This window comes from Hippopotamus amphibius, chromosome 7 (assembly GCF_030028045.1).
Source record: "Hippopotamus amphibius kiboko isolate mHipAmp2 chromosome 7, mHipAmp2.hap2, whole genome shotgun sequence".
In the NCBI taxonomy this organism is placed as follows: Eukaryota; Metazoa; Chordata; class Mammalia; order Artiodactyla; family Hippopotamidae; genus Hippopotamus; species Hippopotamus amphibius.
In genome coordinates, this window is record NC_080192.1 from 90,600,920 (window position 1) to 90,624,801 (window position 23,882).

General features: G+C 43.9%; 1 protein-coding gene across 2 annotated transcripts in view; it reads right to left on the reverse strand.

Moving 5' to 3' along the window:
• ANTXR1 (ANTXR cell adhesion molecule 1) overlaps positions 1 to 23,882 on the reverse strand; it is a 241,284-nt gene that overhangs the window by 71,638 nt on the left and 145,764 nt on the right. For both annotated transcript variants that reach the window (XM_057741035.1, XM_057741034.1), the window contains exon 14: positions 5,873 to 5,914. In XM_057741035.1, the coding sequence (XP_057597018.1) occupies positions 5,873 to 5,914 (42 nt within the window). The remainder of the gene's footprint in view (positions 1 to 5,872; positions 5,915 to 23,882) is intronic.

Below are 23,882 nucleotides of genomic sequence, written 5' to 3' on the forward strand. Positions count from 1 at the left end.
AGAAATGAAGAGACCAGCAGCGTGAAACTCTGACCTGGTTTGCTGATGCCTTGTCCAGGATTCCCCTTATACTTGCACACGGAGCTGCCCTTCCCCTCATCTCTTCCCGCCCCTGGGCTCTTTTTCTCTGCTGTGTCTGGGTACCCAGGCTGGCCTTCTGCGCATGTGCAGGGCCCACATCCCACACAGGAAATGCCGGGATTGCAACCAGCTCCGTGCGCTCCTGATCCACCACGCCTGCCTTTAATCCCCTGACCCGAGCTTGCCTGCCAAACTCAAATAACAACAGCAAAAGACAACACAAAGGCCCAGGGTTTGACCAAACGGGGAGTCAGAATTTCCCTGCAGTTACCATGGCTCTGTTTACACATTCTAGAGACGGGAGGGTTTTGCAATCTTCAGAAGAGAAGGGAATCTTTGATGTGTTTTTTTCATTTGGCCAAAAATTGATGGAGTAAAATCATAGTCCCCAGTAACTCCACGAACAAAATTGGCAGCAACTGAGGTGAATCTCTACATTTAATTAAACAGAAGGGCTTTGGGGGAAGTCCCCCCCGCCCCCGTACTACTCTTTAAGGATGTAGCAGGGAGGGGAAAAAACCACCAGTACAGAACTCCTGTCTGATAAATGGAGGACAGACTGGAATCGGGTTTGTGGGCAGTCAGCTGAAGATGAGCAGAAGAGTGGAACTGAGCTCCAGGAAGCTGACACCCCCCCCCCCCCGCCCCCCCGGAGTTGGCCAGAAGAACCTTCCAGGAGTGAAATGATAGGGATGGTAAAGAAGGGGATGTTTCACAGTCTGTCGGAAGTTATTAATTGGCTGCACTCATACTTTTAAACCTTCAGTAAAACTCCCTACGCAGATAGCTTTGTGCCAGTGGTGCCTTTGGGGGATGGAGGGACCTGGTTTGTTAGATGGTATCTAGCAAACGAAAAAGAGGAGATAACGCAGGAGCCAGAAGTGGAGTCAGTGATGCCTGCCTGGAGAAACCACAGGGAGGGATGCTGGTTTCTCATCAGGGGAAGTTATGTTTAAATTTTAAAGGATGTGGTGGCCCCAGACATCCAGTTGGCTGATGTTTGGGTAACACAAGTGGCAGCACATAGCTCAGACAGTGAGGCCCATTCTGACCTGCTTGTCCTCAGGCAGACCTGCTCTAGGAAGAAAGAGCTGTAAAATACGAAGTCTGATGCACACATTTGGTTAGGCCATTAACTGGACTAGTCCTGTGCTGCCCTCACACACTGAACCTTTCCTTTAATCATGCCAGGCTTTTGTACAGCCCCATGCTTCAACTTTCACAGCTCCATATGCTTGGAACAAACTTCTCCCACTTCTTCTACCCATCTTTTAAGATATTGCTTGAATGTAACCTATTCTGAGAAGAACTCCCTGATTTCCCAGAGAAGTCAATGCTCCCTTCTTGTATTTTCCATGGTTCCTTGTACTGACCTTCACTCACTCAACAAATATTTAACTACTAGTTAGTTATTAAGCAAACCAGCATCCCTGATCCTAGGGATGCCTCACTCCTCCACACAGACCGTGATGTGACTAGCACCCCTTGGAGTTGTGCACATGGTGGCCCGCTGAGACTCAGTCTGCAAGTTCCTTAACATTCCTGCTTCTCTGATATCCATTTGGCAGAAGAGCCAGATGACCAGTTTGACCCAAATAGGCTCCCAGTCTCCAATTCACTGTGGGTACCGGTGGGAAGTATCTACGGAAAGGGGGACATAACTGAAACAGAATGGAGCCCAAGGAGATAGTTTTAAATCAGCCTTTGAATTCACTGAAAAGTTCATTGAACTGTAACGTATCTTAAACCCTTATGATAAACCCTATGTAGCCCCAAACAAGGGTCCTGTATTTGTCCATTCCTTCCCTCACTCACTCAAGCAACTGTAGTTGTGCCCCCACTGCACAGTGTTCTACTTCGAGAAAAACAGAGAGAATGCAGCTGTCCACAAGATCGTTTATGTTTATAGAGGAGTAGGTTTTGTGAGGGTGATGACATGAAATAAAAGACTAAGGCCATAGAAACTCTCAGGCCCAACAGGCTCTGGAGGGCAGGCCTCAAGTAGATCTGGCTGTACTGTCTCATCTTTGGGGATAAGCCAGAGAGGTCACCTTCAATGTCAGTCTTGGAGATGAATTCCTAGGAGTGAATTGGCAAGTCAGAAAAATTTCATCAACACTTTGGTTTGTAAATACACAAAAATTCCAACTGACTTAAGTGACATGTCATGGTACCAGCATATCTGTTCACACACACAATGATTAAGGACAACACAATGACTCTCCTGTGTTCTTCAGTAAAGAACTGTGTGTTTATTTTTTTAAGCAATGTTCCATTTTAAACGACTCAATATAGAAGACTGGAATTCTGGGTCTGTTCTAGGACTTCTGATTGGAGCAGACATGTGTGTGTACAAGTGTGTATGTGTGCGGCATGTGTGTGTCAGTGTGTGTCCGATGTCCACTGGAAAAAAGATGCCAGACAGGAGCTTGGCCCTTCATCTTTCTGGAGTGGGAGGCTAGTCTGGCTGTCTGTGTAGACACAGCTGTGAGAGGTACCAGGCCTGCTGCTATTAGGGAGTTCAATTTGTCTGCTCCTAGACAAGTTGTTTAATTTTTCTACAGCTCGGTTTTCCCATCTAAAAAATTCTTGCCACACAGAAATTGTCAGGATCAGTGAGCGTGATAATAAACCTGGAAATAAATTCATCATTCAAAGCCAAGTGCTTGATGTTAATTGGATGCCCACCCAGTGTCATTTCCTTCAATACACATCCCTCTCCCTCCCAAACAGTCAGAGCACCCATGGAAGGTGATGACATTTAGAACCAAATCAGCCGATGAAGTATACTCCATTATTGATTCTCCCATAAACTGCCGGTTATTTGGAATAACTAGAGACTTAGTGAGGAATCCTCACTCTACTGCCAATTAGAGAAGACCCTTAACCCGGGAAATGCCCTTCTTAGTTGTTAAATTTGAGGTTCCTTGTTTTTGTGGAGAGCTTGAAATTTCAAGTAATTTTTCTTTGTCTTATCTTTATACACAGAGATAATCACTGTTGGTTACACGCAATTTCAAAAAGTCATGCCTTTTTATATTATGCATTTGGGTATTCCCTAATAAAGAGGCTCACTGAGAGCTCATTATAAAGTTGTATTCATTTCTAAGTTTATATTTTTTAGTAGATTTACCTCCCTTAGGATATGACGCTTATAGAGCTGATGAAAGTTTGGATAACTGATACTTGTTCATATATGTGGCAAGGAGTATTTAACCTCATTTGGCTATTTATTGAATGTTAGATACTGTATTAAGCTCTTTGGGGACAAGTCAAAGATTAATTAGATATAGATCCTGACCTTCAAGTAGAGCTAATGATCTTAAACTTTGATGCAGGAGGAAAAGTCAATAAAATACCCTGGGAATGTGGAGAAGGGAGAAATTAGCTCTGGTGGAAGAAACAGGGTCTGTGCTTGAAGGGCTGGTGGGATTTGAACACAGAGAGCTGGAGTGGAGAAGGTTGTCTAGAAGGTTGTCTAGATTCAGACTATGATTTTCAGTGCATTGTGTAAAATACTTTTATGGTCTGAGTTATGTCATCTGTTTCTGTGGGATTTCTTTTTTTCTTTTTCTTTCTTTCTGCCAAAACACATTAAAGAGATTAGGGCTGCTTAACTCACAGGGCCAAGAAGCAATCAGGGCCAGCACGCATGCCCAGGTCACCAGCACAGCCTGCAGCACGCCCTGTCCAGCCTGGAAGCTCCTATAGGTTGAACACAACCTTGTAGGTCCCAAGTGTCCCCAGGTTGTAATTCTGTTTCAGAAACCAGGTCTCCCTTCTTGAGGTGAAAGTACGACTTCCATAAGACTATTGGATGAAACTGGAAAAATTCAGCTACTTCTTTTCTCTTGCTTTTAGCTATTCTGTATTGGTGGTTTCCTGGCTTGGGCTTTTTTCTTTTCCTCCAAAATTGTATTGTTGGGTATAGGAGTTTAAACTACAAATACTTACTGAGCTTGTTTTGTGTGCGGAGTCCTATGCTAGATGCTGGGGCCTGGGGTCAACCCCACCCTGTGGTCTTGGACCTAAGTCCCCTGGCGTATTTTGGCCACGGTGGCTGCCACATCACCTTCCAGAGGCAAACACAGAGCCAGCAGCAGAAGAAAGGGCTGTAACACCGCTAATTGAACGTAATGAGTGACAGGAACATTCTCCACCTCAGGGCAAACAGAGCAACCTCATCGAGAGCTTCTTGGCCTCTTTTTCTCTGGGACTATAAGACACAGCTGCACACAACACAGCCACAGCCAAACTGGAACCCGGGAACTAGCCACGGTGCTTTCTCTTGAAGGATTAAGAAAAGGCTTTTGTGGATGTCAAGAGAGTTTTTTCTCAGTTTCCCCTTCACCCCCCGCCCCCTCCCATACCTCGAGTTCTCCAGTCCATTCCCTGTATCTGCTTCCCTGTTCTTGTCACTGAGTTCATCAGTACCATTTTTAGATTCCGTATATGTGAGTTAGCATACAATATTTGTCTTTCTCTTTCTGACTGAGAAGAAGCGGGAGAGTAGTACAGACATATATATACTACCAACTGTAAAATAGTCAGTGGGAAGTTGTTGTATAACAAAGGGAGTCCAACTCGAGGATGGAAGATGCCTTAGAGGACTGGGGCAGGGAGGGTGGGGGGGACTCGAGGGGGGGGCGTCAAGGAAGGGAGGGAATATGGGGATATGTGTAAAAAAAAAAAAAAAAAGAGAGTTTTTTTTCTCCCTCTTCTGTGCACAGCAATATAATTTCCTCCCCTGATTTCTGGGCAGAAAGCTAGCATTCCAATAAGATGCGCTTTAATTGATTGCAGCTATTAAATCCCTTAGCTTACAAGCTTATAGTTCAGGATATAAGAGCCACATGGAATCTTAAATTTAATCATTACTTTTTTTTTTTTCCTGTACGTAGGAAACTTGACAAAGGCATTGGGAAGAGGAATGGTGAGGGGGTGGTGCTTACTTTGCAACAACAGACCTTAGGGATTAAGGGCAGTGAACTTGAAACCTCACCAGTATATCTTCTGATCCCACTAAGTTTGCAGACCTGTACTCTGGCTTTTAAATTGGTGAGTGTTGCATTGAGGGAGGCCAGCTATCCCAGGAGCAATCAGAAGATCAGGAAAAGCACTGGGCAAGCACTGCTGCCCAGAGATACTCCTTGTCACCATTAGCCTTTAATACCTCCAGGCTACACATGCACCAGATCTGCTTATTGGACAATTCAGGGTGGGATCTAAGTCATTTTTCTTCCTTCAAATGAGGAGGCTCTAATATCCTATGCAAGGCCAGAATACTAGCATATCCTCCTCCAGTGTATTTTCTTTACTGTCTGGCAAATTTTCAGGTAACACTGTTTTAAACTAAAGAAAAATGTATTACTTCAGCATCAGTCTGTTCCTAGAACCACTGATTGTTTGGAGAATGTGGCAAATTCACTCTGACCTACACACATAAAGCATGTCTCTGCAGGGAGGAAAGATTCATCAAATGTATGTTTTAGAGGAAAAAATCAGTATCTTCGGGCTCCAAATAATGGTACTGATAAAACGATTTATGTTTGCATTTCAGATTTTTCTTGCAAGGAGAAAACTTTCCAAAAACCATTCTGCCTCTGGCTGCCAGTTCAGTTCAGTTCCTGTTCATCCTTCGTTAGGAAAGAGCCAAAGACCTCCCTCTTTGCTGCTTTGTACTCAGTGGGAGTCTGGGCCTGACTTAGCTCTGCTTTGCAGGGGCCTGAGTCTCCAGCCGCCCAGTCAGCTCTCTGCCTACCTCTACTATCCTGTCCACCTGGTCACTCACCTCACTTTCCTCAGCGGGGGGTGGAGGGACCTCCTTGATGATCTGAAAAGAAAAGAAAAAAAAAGAACAAGTCAGTGGAACTCTCCAGCCACCTGCTTTCCAAGAGGCCTGCTCTCAAGAGATGCCTAGGTGGTGTGGCCATAATTACCATAATAATTGGCTCAAGCAAAGCAGGTGTCTTTCCGGGCAGAATAGCTCAATTAGAACAGCGGCCCCTAACCTTTTTGGCATCAGGGACCAGTTTCGTGGAAGACAGTTTTTCCACTGGGGCAGAGTATGGTTCAGGAGGTAATGCGAGCGAAGGGGAGTGATGGGGGCGATGGGGAGCAGTAGACGAAGCTTCGCTCGCTCTGGTCCGAGGCTTAGGGATTGGGGACCCCTGAGTTAGAGCATGATCCAGGCTGAAAGTTCCATACTCAATTGTACCTGTTGTAGTTTTGTATAGAGAAAAAATTACGCCGCAGCTAACAGTTTCATCTTTTACCCCAGGTAGCTATCTTGCAAATTTATTCACTCATTTATTTATCTAGTCATTCCTGCATCAAATCATTCACCCATCCACCCAAACAGCTGCCCATTTAACAAAAGAGTGGTACATAAAAGAAGACAGTGCTGTAGAGATAAGTCAGGTATGGACCACAGTCAAACTGCTGGCAGTCCCATTAACCATCACTGGCCCCAGGAGGTACCCATGGAGGGAGGGTGTGATGGTCAGGCAGATGGATTCCCAACAAAGGGCAGCAAAGAAGGGGTAACTGGGAATTCCTTTCAGGACCCTGACATTTAAGAGGTACAAAGATTTACATAACAATATTCTAAGACTGGACTCTGCAAATGTCCCATCATCAGGGTTAAAGAGAGATATGTGGTCCCTCTGGGAAGGCAAGCAATCGGGAGCCCCTTCTAACCAATGAGAAGATGGGTGGCACATGGGAGAAGGACTGGGAATGGGGACAGAAGGGTGGCAGTAGGTGGCCTGTCCTCACTTTTGTCTCCAACTTGCACAGCCCATTCATAAAAGGAAGGCTCTTGCACCTGTGCAGTTAATTAGATTTAGAGTCTTTTACTAGGCAGTTTGGCCATTATCTACTCTGACTCCACCACGTCCCTTGAAGGTTCCCTCCTCTCACACCCCAAGCTTATTATCAGAATGTTGCGTCCACAACATGCAGTCCTTTTCCTTAGAGAATTCTGGTAAATACAAAAGTCACTAAGTATCTTTTGATGTCAGCGTCAGGGCTGCCCTGGACCACTTTGTGGATGGACACTTGGGCACCGTCCATGGGATCAGTTCCTTAATCTAGCTGGAGAGCTCTCTTGGCTGCAGGGCCAGCTGCCTACTAGGCAGCTCTTCCTCACTTCTCTCTCCTATTAAGTACATATCGCCTTTGATTTGATGATTATTCTGGGACCTCATTTGGGCTCTGATCCCCACAGCTATCACCCATGCTACCATATCTGTAATGTCATCTCTGTACGTTGAGATAGGCTACTGACTTGAGGCTTTACTAACACCAGCCAGGGGACTGAGCCTCCAGTCACCTAAAAGGATGGTATTCAATTAATTAAGAGGCAGAGGCTATCATTTCAATTTATTTATTTATTTTTTAAATTTTCTGGCTGTACTGCATGGCATGTGGGATCTTAGTTCCCTGACTAGGGATCGAACCCACGCCCCCTGCATTGGAACCGTGGAGTTTAACCACTGGACCGCCAGGAAAGTCCCGAGGCTATCATTTCAAACGATCATTTCATCTGCCTCCACTTCCTGGCCATCGTGGGAAATCTGCTGAAGGTCTTTGAAGAGCATGAAGTCATGATTTTGCTCACCCACTCAACACTGGCTCCAAAATCTTTTAAAAAAAATCTCTGGGTAGGGTCATTACTGCCCATTGCTGATTTCCCACCATCCCAGGGGCAGTGATGATTTTCAAACAGGAAATGCCTGGAAACTGGAGGGAGGGGTGAGGAGCTGGGAGCAGCAATCTGGAATGCATCTCTTCTCTCAGAGCAGGGTTAGGGAGGGGAGCGAGAGGAGAGCAGCATACTTGGGAACACAGACAGATGTTGACAAGAGTGCTGTGGGCAGTGTATTTGCTAAGCACCTTGGGTGTACAGAGGTTCAGTGCAGAGCAGCTGGTTTTGTCTTCACAATACAACCAGCTTCCTCCCTCGCTGCATGGAAGCACAGTGTAGCGGTCAAATGTGAACCCCAGACCTGCCTTTTTCTGACTGTGAGGCTCAGACAAGGCCCTGCACCTCCCTGAGCTCCACTGTCCTCATCTGTTATATGGGAGCAATAACTAACCCTGCAGGAACTGAGGCACGATGAGCAGTGAGGTTTGCAAAGCATCCGGAACAGAGGGGATGCTCCGTGGATGGTGCATACTATTATTATTCCCCTTTCCCTTTCTCGTAGTCATGGTCTCTTGCTTTCATTACATCTTTAGCGAAGGTTTCACTTAACCCCCCCTCCCCCGCCCGCATATACTAAATGACTATGTACGGTGGTTTCCGGATGGCCCAGCCTAGAAGCCAGAGCTTCATAAAATGAGTGAGACAGGAGGCTGGCGTTCAGACAGTGGCCAGGGTCTTCAGGGGTGTCAGCAGCACGATGTTTCACCACATATGTGTACGCATATGACATCAGCCAGAAAGCGCTGACATCAGCCAAGTGGCCCACCACTCAGACCAGCCCACCTGTGGGCTGACATTCAGTGTGTCTTATTGGGTATTTATTGAATTCTACATCCAACAATGTCCCAAGGGGAATCCAAAAGACAAAGCAAAACGTGATTTATTAAGTATTAATCAAAGGCGGACTAATTCATAATCTAGACTCCACGCTGACATACTTGTAAACTGGGCACCTGAGCTTCTGGAAAAATGCCACCATGTTCAGGCAGACGAGATTTAGGCACCTCTAATGTGGCCTCATCGGTTGGGTGTCTGGCCCTGTTCAGTGCGAATGAGGAAGATGTCTTCCTACTGCTTCTACCAGCCCTTCCCCAGTCTTCTCCTGGGGCAGGCGCAGCTTGCCCAGGGGAAGGCAGGAGAGCGTCTCAAAGTGCGATTCAGGCAGGCTGAGTTGAAGTCATGATTATTCCAAGCCTTGAAGCTGGATGGGCTTTCTGCGAGTAAGCCAAACCCTCATGCCAAGACCAGCACCTGGGCCATCCCACGGAGTGCTCTAAGCACAGGGACAGTCAGCCCTCCCCGCCTCGTCCCTCCCGAGGGCCCGAGCCCAGGTACCCCGGAGGAGCAATTGGGCAACAGCCCGCATTGCTCTCGAGCCTAAGGTGCCACTGCGGCCTCGCTGCACACAGAGTGGCCCAGGCTCACAGGAGAAAATGCAGACCGCTCCGGCCCCCACAAGGTCCGCATGATGTGCCCCTCATCTCTCCACTTCACCCCTTCTCCCTCCTTCCCCGTCACGTTCTGCACTTCAGCCTCCTGTCCCCTTCCTGTCCCTTCCACAGGCCCTGCTGCTTCTCACGTGCTGCATCTCCTGCCATTTAATTGCTTGCCATCCTCCCTGCTTTGTCTGCACAGCTGCGGGTATGCCAGTTATCACCTATGCATCAGCTAGATCCCCACCCCGGGGAAGTCGCCCAGGACCTCACAGAACAAGCAAGGTCCCCTTCATGGGGTCTCACATAACCCAGGGTCTTCTGTAGCACTTTGGAGTATAATTAAAGGTTACCTGCATAATTCTTGGCTTCCAACTAGTAGGACTAGATGTTTTTTTATTTCCAACAAGAATGCAAGCTAGAAGCAGCTGAGCACTACCAAGCTTAGGCTTGACTTAAGCTACTTCCCTTCTCAGAAGATTCTGGGAGATTCCTCTTGGTTGTGGGTGGGCTTGTCAGCTCCTTCCTCATTAGGAGGGACAAAGAGAAGATGGATAAGGTTGAAGAGATCCGTAACAAAATGTTTTAGAGGAAAATCCCTCAACAAATATTTGTAAGCATAACAAGGCAGCACTGAATGGCAGTACCAGGCATAACTCTGGGGATATTTTTCATATTTCTCCTCCAGAGACCAACATCACATCTCTACTTACTATTATTTTCAGGTTGGATATTTTGGATGAGTAGAAAGCGACCAGATGCCTTCTTGAGATTGCTGCCCTAGAGTCCCTTTCGCATTAATGGTTGGACTGGTGAAGTAAAAGGGCAAAAGAAAAATGAGATGGAATACAGAACTTTTAAATTCCATTAGTGTTTTTTTGCTACCTGAGAACTTCTTCTCTCTCTCTTTTTAAAAATTTTTAAAATTTATTTATCTTGGCTGCTCTGGGTCTTAGTTGTGGTATGCGAACTCTTAGTTGCAGCATGCATGCAGGATCTTGTTCCTTGACCAGGGATCAAACCCGGGCCCCCTGCACTGGAAGCAGAGTCTTACCCACTGGACCATCAAGGAAGTCCCTCTTCTCCCCTCTTTTATCAGTGACTTTAATTCTGACTTAGTCCATGTTTGTTTAGGTAGATGTAGATGTGGCCAGATTTGATAAAATCTGTTGTACGGGTAAAGGAAAGAAAGCTTGAAGAGACCAGGTAGAATCTTATTAAATTGAAATCTTACTGGCAACTTCTCATTTATTCAAAACAAATTCAAGTTTTTAGGTACACCTCTTAGTTTGGCTGTTGGAAATGAAATGATGGAAGATGTAGAGGGACAGTTAGCATGAGATGACTACAATAGAAAGATCACATACACCCAGGTTATGTTTGACACCTTGGAATTTTACTGTATTTTATGAGTCAAGTTCAACTGTTTAGGTTTCTGTAAAGCTCTCTCTTAAAATTTATTTTATACAAGGCTAAGGTGAAATAAAGCACCTGGTGAGTTTATTTTGCTTTCTTTTCCCCCCAGAAGTATTCAAGATTTGCTTCTAATTTATGTTGGATCCTTGCACTTTGTTGCCTTTCCATCTCTACTGCTGTAGTCCTGTGTAATGGAAGGCACAACGCAATCTACCCGATTTTTGACACCGGCACATCTTCCTCCTCTTGGATGATAGCCACACTGGCTCATTCCATTTGATAGCATGAGTCTAGTCAGCGTGCTGCCTGAGGAGCACGAGGATGCCAGGCCTGGCTATTCCCCCATGGTCCCCTGCTATAGCTCCATCATCACAACATTCTGTTTCTCCTGCTTATCTTTCCTGTCTCTTCACTCTGACAGTGGTCGGCTGTAGGCTAAGCTGTACGAGCTTATGTTAGACAGATGCTCATCTTATGGCACGAGAAGGGGACTTCTTTTGGGTCCCCTTTCTTCTGAGAGTGTCTTCAGTGTCTCAGTGTCCTTTTTGCTCAAGCTGGATGAGGAGCATCTCCTGCAACCTCCTTTACACTGAAGGTGTGTTTCTCTTATTGCAAAGGAGACACCTTCTTGACACATAGCCAATTCTCCTGTCCAGACAAAGTCCAAGAGAATGGCTGAAGAGAACTACTCTATTAACAAAATTAGGCACTTGTCCACTAGTTTGTATTAGCTCAGTAGTTTTAAACTTTATCAAGTACCAGAGTGGCCAGGAGGGCTTCTTAAAACAGACTTCTGGGCTGCATCCCTGAGTTTATTATCAGTAGGTCTGGAGTGGGATCACTGCATTTCTATCAAGTTCCCAAATGACACTTACTCTGCTGGTCCACGGACCACACTTCGAGAACTATGAATTAACTTGTTTCTAACAATGCTACACCTCAATTATTTATGTGGGGGTATGTTTTGCTTCAAGTCAGACATTCCTATGAGTGTTCTGTTGAGAGTTGCCTATGGCTGATAAGAAACACCAGCTTTGAAAATGTTTCCGTCTCAGAGTTATAGTGTCTCTACTCTATTGTCAGGGGCTCTCCATTTCTTATGTGTCCCACCTAGGGGAAGACAGAGTACTATCTCTGCAGGAAACTCTCTTGCTCCCTCTGACGAGCATTTGTGCTCGCTCATCTGTGTGCAGAGCTGGCATGGCCTGCATCCCTGGGTCCAGCCTTGAAGCAGCCCCAGCCAGATGGCTACCTGGGAGTTAGGGACACAGTTCTCATCTGTCACTGAACCACTGGAAGTGAACGGACTGCACTGTGTTTGCATCTCTTTCTTCTGCAAGAAGAACTGGACTCTAAGCTTTTAGAAGACATAGGCATACTTGGTTCAGTTTTTATCTCCTGACACATAGTCAGTCACTATTTCTAGAATGAATGAGTGTGCATTATGAAGGAAAAGGTACAGAAAGCATTTCTGATTATTCTAAACTTCTTTGCCTGTCAAATAAGCACTTTAGTGATACAAAATGCAAATCTGGTCTCTCAACCCTCCATATGAATGTTTCTCTAGTAATTAATATGCTAACAGTTCCAACTGCTGTGAGTGCCTTGTGGCACATGTATGCACCATGAGGGTTTCGTTAGAGTTATGGGTTGTACTCATGGTTAACTATAGTACTTTATTGACACCATCTATATCCCATTCTAACCCATAAGCTCAGCCTCCAAGTAAATTCTCTTGCCTTGTGGTTCAAGAATCAGCTTTGTGTCCCAAATTAAATTTCTAAGAAGGCTTCCTGAAAATTTGAAAACGACATGTACAGTTTCTTTTGTTACAATATAGGTATATAATATGTGAATTTATTCACATGTGGTAAGGAAACTGGGCAATAAAATCACTAAACTCGGATACTGTATTAGCTCAAAGTATGATTTTTCATGAATAAAGGAGAAGGTAATATATAGGCAGACTTTGCTTTATTGTGCTTTGAAGATATTTTGTATTTTACATATTGAAAGTTTGTAGCAACCCTGTGTTGAGCAACATTTCTGGTGCCACTTTTCCAATAGTATTTGCTCACTTCACGTCTCTGTCACATTCCGATAATTGTCTCAATATTTCAAACTTTTTCATTATTATTATTTTTGCTATGGTGATCTGCAATCAGTGATCTTTGATGTTACTATTGCAAAAAGATTATGATTCACTGAAGGCTCAGATGATTAGCGTATTTTAGCAACAAAGTATTTTTAAAATTAAGGTATGCACATTTGCTTTTTTAGGCTAATACTATTGCATACTCAAGAGACTACAGTATAGTGTAAACATAACTTTTATGTGCAATAGGAAACCAAAAAATTCATGTGACTTGGCTTTATTGTGATATTTGCTTTATTGTGGTGGTCTGGAATGGAACCTGCACTATTTCTGAAGTATGCCTGTATATATTTTAGATGGTTTTGGTTGTGGTAAAATTCACATAATATAACATTAACCATTTAAAAGTGTGAGCTGATTATGTTGGGTGCCACAGGTACTATCGGGTGAATGTAAAGATGCTGTCCAGCTGTCAGTAGTGACCTGGAAGAAACACACAAAACTCACACACACCTCATCTGCTTTCTTGCTTCTGTTTACCCTTGTGCAATACAATTATATCAATATATCACACTTGTGAGCATGTGTACTTTTCTTCATGAAAACATTTCATATAGGATCCTCAACACCAGTGTATGTCCTGGCTATAAGAATCTAAGGATTCAGGGAAGGAGGAGAGCCTGAAGCTTGTGTAGGAGATGCTTGTGAAGATATGAGATTCATGGGACACCCTTCGAGCAAAGGAAGTAGAGGAAGCCACACTGAGCTTCACTGGAGACCTACCGAGGAACCCGAAGAAAGGAGAATGGAATGCATGGGGCTCATCATTTGCTTTCAAGGGGGTTAGAAGCATGTGACATGGATTGAAGAAAAGGCTATAATGCTGACAGCAGCAGAAGAACACTTTTGTGGCGTTTGGTCTTATTTGGAACCACGCAAATAGCTTTCTTTTGTTGTTGTTGTTATGAAAAGAGGGCCCTGGCAAGACAACAAAAGCTGGGTTTCTATTTTAAGCTGGTGCAGAAGGAATGACAATGAGTCACAGCCATCCACCTCTGTTGTTGTGACACTTCTTCCTAAGAACGTCCTTCCTTCCGTCCCATTAACTCAAAGGCATGGGGCTACATCATACTCAAACCCATCATGAAACTTCATGTGTTTATTTTTTAAAAACTGAGGCATAGTGCTATTTATAATGTAGCATTATTTTAATTAAGAATTTAAGATGCTTAAAATGGTGGAAGTTTTCAGTTTCGTATTAATTTTTGAAGGTGTGTTATTTTATAAGGTTGCACAGTTTTGAATGTTCTGTTTTGAACCTATTTCACCCACTAGTCCTGTTATTTTCATGCAGCTAAAATTCCACACGAAGTGACATTTTTAGGAATACCCTTCATGTTATGGGAGAAGTAATGGTATTTAGAGAACTTCTGATGTAGCTGCTACTCAACCACTGTTAACTTTGTAGAGAGCAAAGGAAAGACCAATGACAGGGCCTGACTTCCTCAACTGATTTCCGGTCTTCTGTGCTTTCCATGTGTCGTAAAACCCCAAGGAGTCTGAGTAATAATATTCCTTGTGTTTTTGGTAATTTTTGATTGTGAACTCATGTGTAGTTTGCATTTACCTATGGGAATCTGATGAGGATTGAGCTAAGAGATCAACGTGCCAGAAAGGATTCAAGTTTCCTTTTGCAGATTCCTAAGCACTTCCAAACTGTGATCTCTTCTTCTTAGTTTGTAATTTATAGAACCCCAGTAATATATATTTGAACTCTAAAACTGAGAGGTTGTGGTTCTGAATTCTTAAGAGGACACACACACACACACATCAAATTTATGGCCCATCCTTTTACTCAAGGTCTCAACTATAGGCAGAAGACTCAGTTCTGACTCCCAAACTTTTATGGACCTGTGTAAGGCCATGAAACCAAATGTCTAGGTTATTGAGATCGGAAAATCCACAACTGCTTTAGGGTTAGCTAACCATCTGATTTCCAGAAACTTCTTTATTCTGTTCCTGGAAATATCTATTTTCTTGTGAGCCTGGCTATGCTTTTAAAACAACTTTTATTACATTTTTTCAAGGATAGTTTTTGTTTTTAATTTTTATTTTGCTATGAAGTCCAATGTATCACCGTCCAGGAGTAATTGATTTTTCTTTACCTCTTGCATGCTCAGAGGGCCTAAAACTCAAAGAAATGTTGTATTTAGATGCCTAAAGTTATTTGGAATCTTTGATTTAAAACATCATGTATCCTGGGACTTCTGAGCTGATATCTTAATTCCAACTCTTTTGCTACCTCCCTGGCCTCATAAGTTCTGTGTGAGAAGTCATCAGAAGAAAGCTGTGTATGGAAGAAATTCCAGTGAGATCTGAAAAGCCATCTAACAAAAGGCTTTAATCTCATGGACGGAAGGGGATGCTTGCTCTCATGCTTTTATAATCCACGCTTGCATTCTGATTCCCAAACCTTATAATGTGTCTTTCTAATTAAAAACAAGAATCCAAGGGAAACTAGGCAATGCAATGTGGAAAATGTCCAGGAAGTATGAGATACTAGCTGATGACAGGTAAATGAATCTTACTATACAAACAGTATAAATGTAATAGAAACCTCACAGCTGATTAGAGTTGGCTAAGTACTATCTGAATCCAGTAATTTTACACTGTAAAAGTTTAGTAAAGGCTAGTGCCAAGGGTGTTGATCTAGAATGTTGTACAAGAAATTTTCAAAGAAATGAGCTCAACTTTTTGTTTCCTGATTTTGGATCTCAAATTTCAAATAATTTTTGGCCTCTCATCTTATCTCCCTTAAGACTGAAATTTTTTAAAAGGCCAAATTCATCCATAATTCAAGAGAGAGCAGTGGCAAGAATGTTAACATCAGTTGATAAGGCCTAAATGACGTATACGGCAATTTAAAAGAACAGCTATGCATATTCTCCACTAGAGGATGTGCCAGTCACTGCAAAACTCTGAGACAGTGTAAAAAAAGTCCATGAATTCAGATTCCCTGAGGCTTGGAGGAGCAGCATCTGGTCTTGCCTGAATTATGGGCAAGGCGATTCCAGCCATCGGCAGTGCCCGTGAGATCTGAGCAGGACACACAGGGAGCAAGGATGTGGGGTGAGGTTCACAGTGTGTTCAAGCTTGTTGGTGTTGACACAGCCTTGGCGGAGGGCAGCAAAGAGGCCACACCTAGGAACCCAGGAATCTGACTTTCAGCCAGTTCCGCATTCTCTGGGATTATGTTTCACAAACAGTCTTTGGCAGAATGTTAGTGTTCAGATGTCAGTGTGTCAACAGGTGTTCGGGAAGGACTAGTGTCCTTCTAGATGCCAGTCTGTTAACGGGTAGGGGTAAAAATAGGCCAACGGGGGGTTCCAGGGACAAAGGAAGTTTAGGTGGACGTTGTTTAGAAACGCTGGCCCTGATTTCTTGCATCATATTTTGATGTGTAACAGGTTTGAGGACCACAGGCCAGGGAATGTTGAAGGGGAGGAGTAGGTTCACTTATAGGAGGTAAGAATATAAGGAAACTACCTTAGGGCCAACACGGTTCCAATTTTCTAGTTTTTCCCGTGAGGAAATGAAGGTTAAAAGATTTGCCTTTAACTGGTGGAGGACGATTTCGTATTGGAACCCCGTTGTCTTTAATAATAGCGCGCCTCTTTCCGGCTAATCCAGAGGTGTGAGGATGGTGGTGGGTGGGTTCCCAGGCAAGCTGCAAGGCCAGCCCAGCAGGGATGAGGGCAGCCGTGGAGGCGCGTGGCGGGTGCGGTGCAGGGCTCTGAGGTGAGGGCAGGCCACGGCAGAGCCTGCATGCGGGTGAGAAGTGATCTCGTAAGCTGCAGAGTGAGGCGCGTCCAGATGGGAAAGGGTGGAGGCTGGAAAGGGATCCAGAAAGTGCAATGAATCTAGGCCCAAGGTGCCTGGCTAAGGAGCTGCTTGTACTTGGCAGGTTTCTATTCAATAAACTGCAGTAAAGCCCTTTGGTGATGTTAGGGTGGGTTGTCTGGCCCTGAAAATTAAATGTTATGCTTAAAGGCATGGGGGGCATTATTTGAAGACTTTATTTTTATTTCCATTTAAGGCATATCAAGCTCCTGATTAGTTTTTGTCCCTTGCAATGTGTCATTGGAGATGACAAAGGGGCTTAATTGTTGAACTACCCTGGAAATTCAAGAAAGTGAATTAAACACGATCCTTTACATAATTCTTTAAAAACTGTTCATAAGATCCCTACAAGGCCGTTAAAAACAAAACGAAAGGGAACCGAATTTTGTTTCTCTAGGGAGAAATTCCCAATGCATGCACACGATCCTCTCCCAACAAACTGAATAAACATATTTGCCGTTACCTGAACAGAAATACAATGATTTGATTTCACCTTAATTGTGTGGTTTAATTAGCTGAGTTGCAGAAGAATTCCAGCTGTATAGCAAAATCTCTTTTTATTTTCTTTCTAGTTGTGGTAAAACAAAACACATAACCTAATCTTAACCATTTTTAAGTGTACAGTTCAGTAGTGTTAAGTATATTGACCTTGTTATGCAACCAATCTCCATAAGTTTTTTCATCTGGCAAGACATGGCAAGATCTTTCAACTCAGGGTTCCTGATATACAATTAACCTCCCAATAAAATGAGCAGATTTCTAGGATTTTATTTAAGAAGCCGATAAAAGTGTCTTTTGTTATGTAACATTTGATACATATAAAACAATGTGTGTAACATACATGTAATTTATGAAACCTAATAATAATAATACAAACACCCATGAAACTTCTATGCCCTACAGTTCCATCGGTTTGTGGGTTCCTTTTGTATCTGTTCCTCTTCCCCCCTTTAGTTTAGTTTGGAAAACATATGAATTACATAATAGGAGCTGTACTTCTTTGCGGGATGATTTTCTGTGAAAAGTTTCTCCCTTCCCTGGAGGAGTCCATTGTATAGTGGCAGGAACATATATATGAATAAATACTTGTGATAGAATGAGAAAAATTCTCTAATAGATGTGTGAGGAAAGGGCTTTGAAAACCAAGGGAGGTTGGAGCTAATTCTCCCCAGGTGGGAAAAAGGAAAACTACTGAGATGGAGTGACCAGGGAACCAGGCTTTGAAGAAAGAGGAAGCGTTAACAAAGTAGTTAAAGGAGATGAAAGTATTTCAGCAAATGGAAACCATATAAGCAAAGAGATCATTAGTTGCTACATGGTATGTTCAAGGTGCCCCAAAGAATAAAGTGTGCCTGGAAATGGCCCTCCTTCCATTTAGCTACTCAATGAACTTTGAGATTTACTGAGTAACAGTCCTGAGCCTGGCATGGTTATGCTCTGGGGAACTACAGCACTGGCTTCCAAAAGCATACATCTACAGGGGAAGACTGACAAGCAGTCAGTTACAACAGCATGGTCAGTGCCATGAAGGAGCCAGCACAGGGAGTCCTTGCACAGGGAGGAGGAGGTAGGAGGTGAGGCTGGAGAAATGGGGTGTGACCAGGTTGAGAAGGGTCTACATATGCCATGTCAAGGAATTTGAAGTCTATTTTAGAGACCTTGAACAGTCAAGAGGATTTTGAGCAGGGAAGTGAGTGGGACGTGATTTGAATCTTTTTCTTTTTCCTTTTCTTAAGAAAAAAACCTTAGTGACACTGAGAAAGACTAAAAGAGCAGTTAGAAAGTTATTGCAATAGTTCAGGTGAGAGATGCAGAACCTTAGACTAAGGCAATGACCTTAATTAATTAATTAATTAATTAATTCCACAACTATTTATTAATCAACTACTGGGTGGCAGGTATCATGCTTATGCTTGGGTAGAGGGTGCGGATGGATGTATCAGATGAGATGGGGTGTGAGAGAAGAGGATGCACTACAGACAACTCTGAAGTGAGAAGACAAGGAGGGACAGAGGAGACCTCAGCAATCACTCTTTGGTCTCTAGTTTTGGCAGCTCAGAGGATGGTGACATATCTATCAATGAAGAGCAGTTCTGGAGACAACATGATGAGTTTAGCTGGGACAGGTTGGGGGGAGATGCTACATCTGAGATGTCCACTGGGTCCCGATACTATGGGTCTGGTCTTCTGAAGCCCAGGCCCGCAATGGGTGGACACATTAGGTAGCCGTCAGCATATCCATTGTAGCTGAAGTCATGAGCCTTTGTGACACTGCCCAGGGCCAATGTGAAAGAAGGCTGAAGACAATCCTGGAGAACAAGATGTGAGCAGCAGCAGAAGGAGACAGAGGAAACCTAGAGACAGAGTTAGAAGAGTTGGCAGCAGCCAGCAGAAGAGAGTTGAAAGGAGAGAGTGCCCATTGCTGAAAGAGCTAAGATAGAAGGCGAAACGAGCAGAAAGCCCTGGCTGGGGAGTTCAGGCTTGCAAGGGAGGGACTAGAGCAATGATGGTGATGGAGACCAGCATGCAGCGGGCTGAAGAGTGAATGGAAGGAATCTTGGACAGTCTACTCTGCTGAGAAGTTGGCAGATGAAAGGGAGGGAGAAGGAGGAGGGTGGCTTGAAGGAGGAATAAGGTATGAGCCATTTTTAAAGGTTGAAGGTGGCCACTAGGCAGCAGGGAGGAAGGCAGTGGAGAGGAAAGGATGAAGATACCACAGGCAGAGGTGAGTGAGAGAGAACAAAATGAAGGACATGAGTGGCAAGAGAGGAAGAGGGGCCGGGCTGCACCCGGGGAGGGGAGGGGTGTTGGGGCAGGACGCACAAAAGTGCCCCTTGAAGTGGAAGGTTTCTCACAGGACGGCTTCCACCTTCTCCCTGAGATAGAAGAGCGGGTTGTCTGTGGAGAGTGAAAGAAATCGGACCGGCATCTCTGGGAGAATGGGAATGCTCTGGGAGAGACGCCGTGGGGGTGGAATCTGGGGCTCCTGTGCGCGAGCTGAGAGTCTGCTAAGCAATCGGAAGGCCTCGAAGATGCGCAGCGGCCCCGTCTGCAAGCTCGGGCAGTTCTCTTCTGAAGGGATCAGGAGAGGAGGAGACCCTCGACGGCTCTGTCTCGGTATGAGGAGGGGGCAGGGCAAGTGGTGTGGGAGGGAGGGAATCGAGGGTGTTCAACGGAAGGGTCAGCATGAGGTCGTAGGCTAGGAGACCAGGCAGGCATTTATTATACCCCCCGGACGTTTGATTTGGAGGAGCCAGTCCCTATTGCTAATCAGAATCTACCCGTGTTGGGTGACCTGCTGAAATTTAGGCAGGATGAGATGGCCTTTGCCTGTGTACACGAAGCTACCATCCTAGCTAGACTGCAGGCTCTCAGGGTGCTGCCTCTTGGCTGGGATGATGGTAGACTCAGGATTGCCTGCATTTTCTAGATCTATATTCGATAATATTTACCTCTAATACCACTGATTCATTGTTGACTTTTTTCCTCCATACATTCAAACCATTCATACATGTATATTGCAACTCTTTTTTTCCATGATCCTCTTTTCATGCAGATTTCCTTGCCTATCTTTTTTTAAAAGCTCTATTTAGAGATTTCAATAATATTGGACCAAACTTAGAAGTCAATGGAGTGGCCACGGCACGACAGAAAGGGTTCTGGCAATGCCCCTTGTGGAACTGAGGCAGGGCTTTATTATTATTATTTTTTTTCAGTAAAATATTGGTCCCTGAATTCCCTTTTTGAAAATGCAAATAAGCCCAGTGTACATAGTCCAATGACTCTCTCTCTTCCAATGTGAATGTTTTTTTGTGCGAATGAATAAATGCAGGAATCTTAGAAGCCAAAGATTTACCTGGGGATATTGAGGGCCACGTTGGGAAACACTAAAAGGTTTTGATGCAGGATCTGGCCAATTCGCTCTCCATCAGTCATTACTGATAGATTATTCTCTGCTATGCGGGCAATGAGTTAACCCAGGTTCCATCTAGGCTGGAGATAAGAGCCAGATGGGAATGAGGTCCTTTCATTTTGCATTTGCCTTTCAAAGGAGAAATGCAATGGGTAGCTCCAGTCCCTCTCAGCCTTCAGATTTCTTCTTCTAGGACCAGCAGGAAGCAAGAGAATGCTGAGAGCCACAGAGGGCTGGCTTGGTAGTGTCCTTTACACCTGATCCGGTCATACTGGTCATTACATTTTAAAATGCTCTTTATGATTAATAAATAGTGACCTAAGTGCCTGCCCTTGTACCCCTGCCACTGTCCAGGACTTCATGGACAATCCCCCACCCCACCCCATATCCAGCCACTAAAGGGTTAATGTTTGGCTCAGTTGGGATGGGGGGCCTTGTAAATTGTTAAATATTTTGAATATTTTTCCTGGAAAGAACTGTGCAGAAGGGAGAGGAAGGGACACAGCAGAGGCAAACCTCATGGACTCCTCATGTTATAGGACCCTTTCTGCTCTCTGGCTATTTCCTATTATGGAGATATGGCTTTGGTACCAGGTCATGGGGCATTTCCCACATTCGAGACAGGGCAGGGAGAATGACAGAGGAAGGTTTCAGGACCATCATCTACAAGGATGCCCTCTGCTAGTCCCAGACTGTGGTGAGGGGGTGCTGTCACACGGGGGAGAAAAACTTCCTGCATTCTGCATCCTGGGGTGGTGGGGAGAGGATGCTTGCCCTCCTTCCTGCATACTCCCTTCAGAAAACATGTGACTTTACCCTGTCCCCTCAGAACATCAACACTCAAGAAGGAAGCCAGCAATCAACAAGTAATGTGGGGGGCACAGTGAACATCAGAGCCCCAGACAGTTTTCAGAAATAGGTGGAAGGGGAGTTTTTAAAGACTTCATAAACAGGAAAATCAATCTTAAGCTCTTCCCTTGTAAAGAAATTCTTCGGGACTTACAAAATCAGGCCACATTAAGACATTCTGGCTATCTTCCAAAACAACATAGACTTAACCAGATAGCTTCGTTGAAAAATGTTTTGAATATTGCAAAACAATCTGGCCTTGTGTGATCCTGCTTCCAATAATGAAAGACATTAATTAGACATTTTCCTGGAAATTAAAACCACAATAAGATATCACTTCATGCCTCTTAGGATTGCTATCATCAGAAAGACAAGCGATAACAGGTATTAGTGGAAATCCTTGTACACTATTCACAGGAATGTAAATTGGTGCAGCCACTACGGAAAACAGTATGGCGGTTCCTCAAAAAATTAGAAATAGAGCTACCATTTGACCCAGCAATTCCTCTTTTGGATGTATGTCTGAAATAAAATCACTATCCTGAAGAGATACCAGCACCCTCATGTTCATTGCAACATTATTTCCAATAGCCAAGACGTGTAACCAACCTAAGTGTACACTGAAGGATGAATGGATAAAGAGGATGTGGTATACATACACAATGGAATACTATTCAGCTGTAAAAAAGAAGGAAATCCTGCCATTTACAACAGCATGGATGGACCTAGAGGGCATTATGCTAAGTGAAATAAACAAGACAAATACTGTATGATTTCACTTACATGTGGAATCTAGAAGAACCAAATTCATAGAAACAGATCGGATTTGTGGTTGCCAGACGTGGGGGGTTGGGGTACAGGGTTGGGGGTGGAGAAATTGAGTGAAGGTAGTCAAAACGTACAAACTTCCAGTTATAAGATCGAGTTTGCAGGATATAATGACAACATGATGACTATAGTTTAGAATACCGTCCTTTACATTTGACAGTTGCTAAGACAGTAGATCTTAAACATTCTTATCACAAGGAAAAAAATGTGTAGCTATGTGGGGTGATGGATGTTAACCAACCTTATCATGGTAAACTTTTTGCAATAATACATGTAGCAAATCATTAAGTTGTACACCATAAACTTCTAAAATGCTCTATGTGAATTATATCTCAATAAAACTGGAAAAAAGACATTTCTCACCAATATATTAAATGCCATACTGTATAGTTATATATTCCTATTACAGTAAATATTTTAAAATATTAATAATAGTAATTATTATTAATAATAATACAATAATAATTAATAATAATACAAGAAACTATTCTAAGCAGTATATATATATGTGTGTGTCTATATATACTCATATATATATATTCTTTTAATTTTCACCATGTACCTCTGAGGTCAGAGCACTTACTGTCCTCATACAAATGAGGAAACTGGGGCACAGAGAGGTTAAGTAACTTGCCTGAGATTACATACCCAGTAAGTGCTGGAGTACTGCTTGGCTGTTCTATTGTTCCTAGCTGTCGCCACCCAGAGGTAACTATTTTTAATAATCAAAGGGACTAAGTGAACAGAGTGATGCTTACTGCAACCGAAGCCCTGGTGGTCACTTCAGGCTGCCACCACCACTACTCCCAGCCACCCACTGAAAGGTTTTCTCCCCCCAGAATTCCAGACTTGAAGATATACTTGTTTTTGAATCACCACAGGAAGCACTCTGACTGACTCAGTTTTTTGTTTTTTGTTTTTAACCTTCAAAATAAAATAGTTATGAGCCTTAAGTATTTAAACATTTAACTCCGGGGCTGCTGTAGTTAAGACTGCTTAAAATCTTGGTGAAATCACTGCAGCCTGGATTGCACTAATTGACCCGAGACTTGCACCTGTCCAGGATCCCTCCCACACACACATTCTTGTCTGCTACAAGTCATCTTTTCCCCCTTAAAACCCAAGGCTTCTGTTGGTACAAAAGCCTCTTTCTTTCCAGAAATCCTTGCCACATGGATCCACATCCTGCCTTGAGTTTCTCATTCATTCATTTACCATCTCTTTAAAGTGTTGTTTGAAACCATTTCCCCCTTTTGTTCAAGTCTAGTGCTCTATGAGTCTTTGTTTTCTGTCTACACACAGATTTGACTTGCCTTGCACTGTACGCTAAATGCTGGAGCTCCAGAGATAAAGTGAAGACTAGCTCTGACCTGGAGATGCTCACCATCTATTTTCCCCTGCTGGGCCTGCCGTGGAAGAACTGAGATGCAGGGAGTGGAAGAAGCCATGGCGGTGGAGCAGCACTCACTTCGAACGTACCTAGCTTTACGGCACATCCTGTGATTGTGCAAGAAGGCAGGGCATGTGCCAGAACTAGACATGCGAGAGCTAAGTTTTTTTGGATATTACTTCGTTTGGGCTTTTCCTGGTCTGGGGGCCAGGGGAATAGAAACTGATAGATAAGCACATATCATTTGGTCACGGCAGGTGATGGTGGGT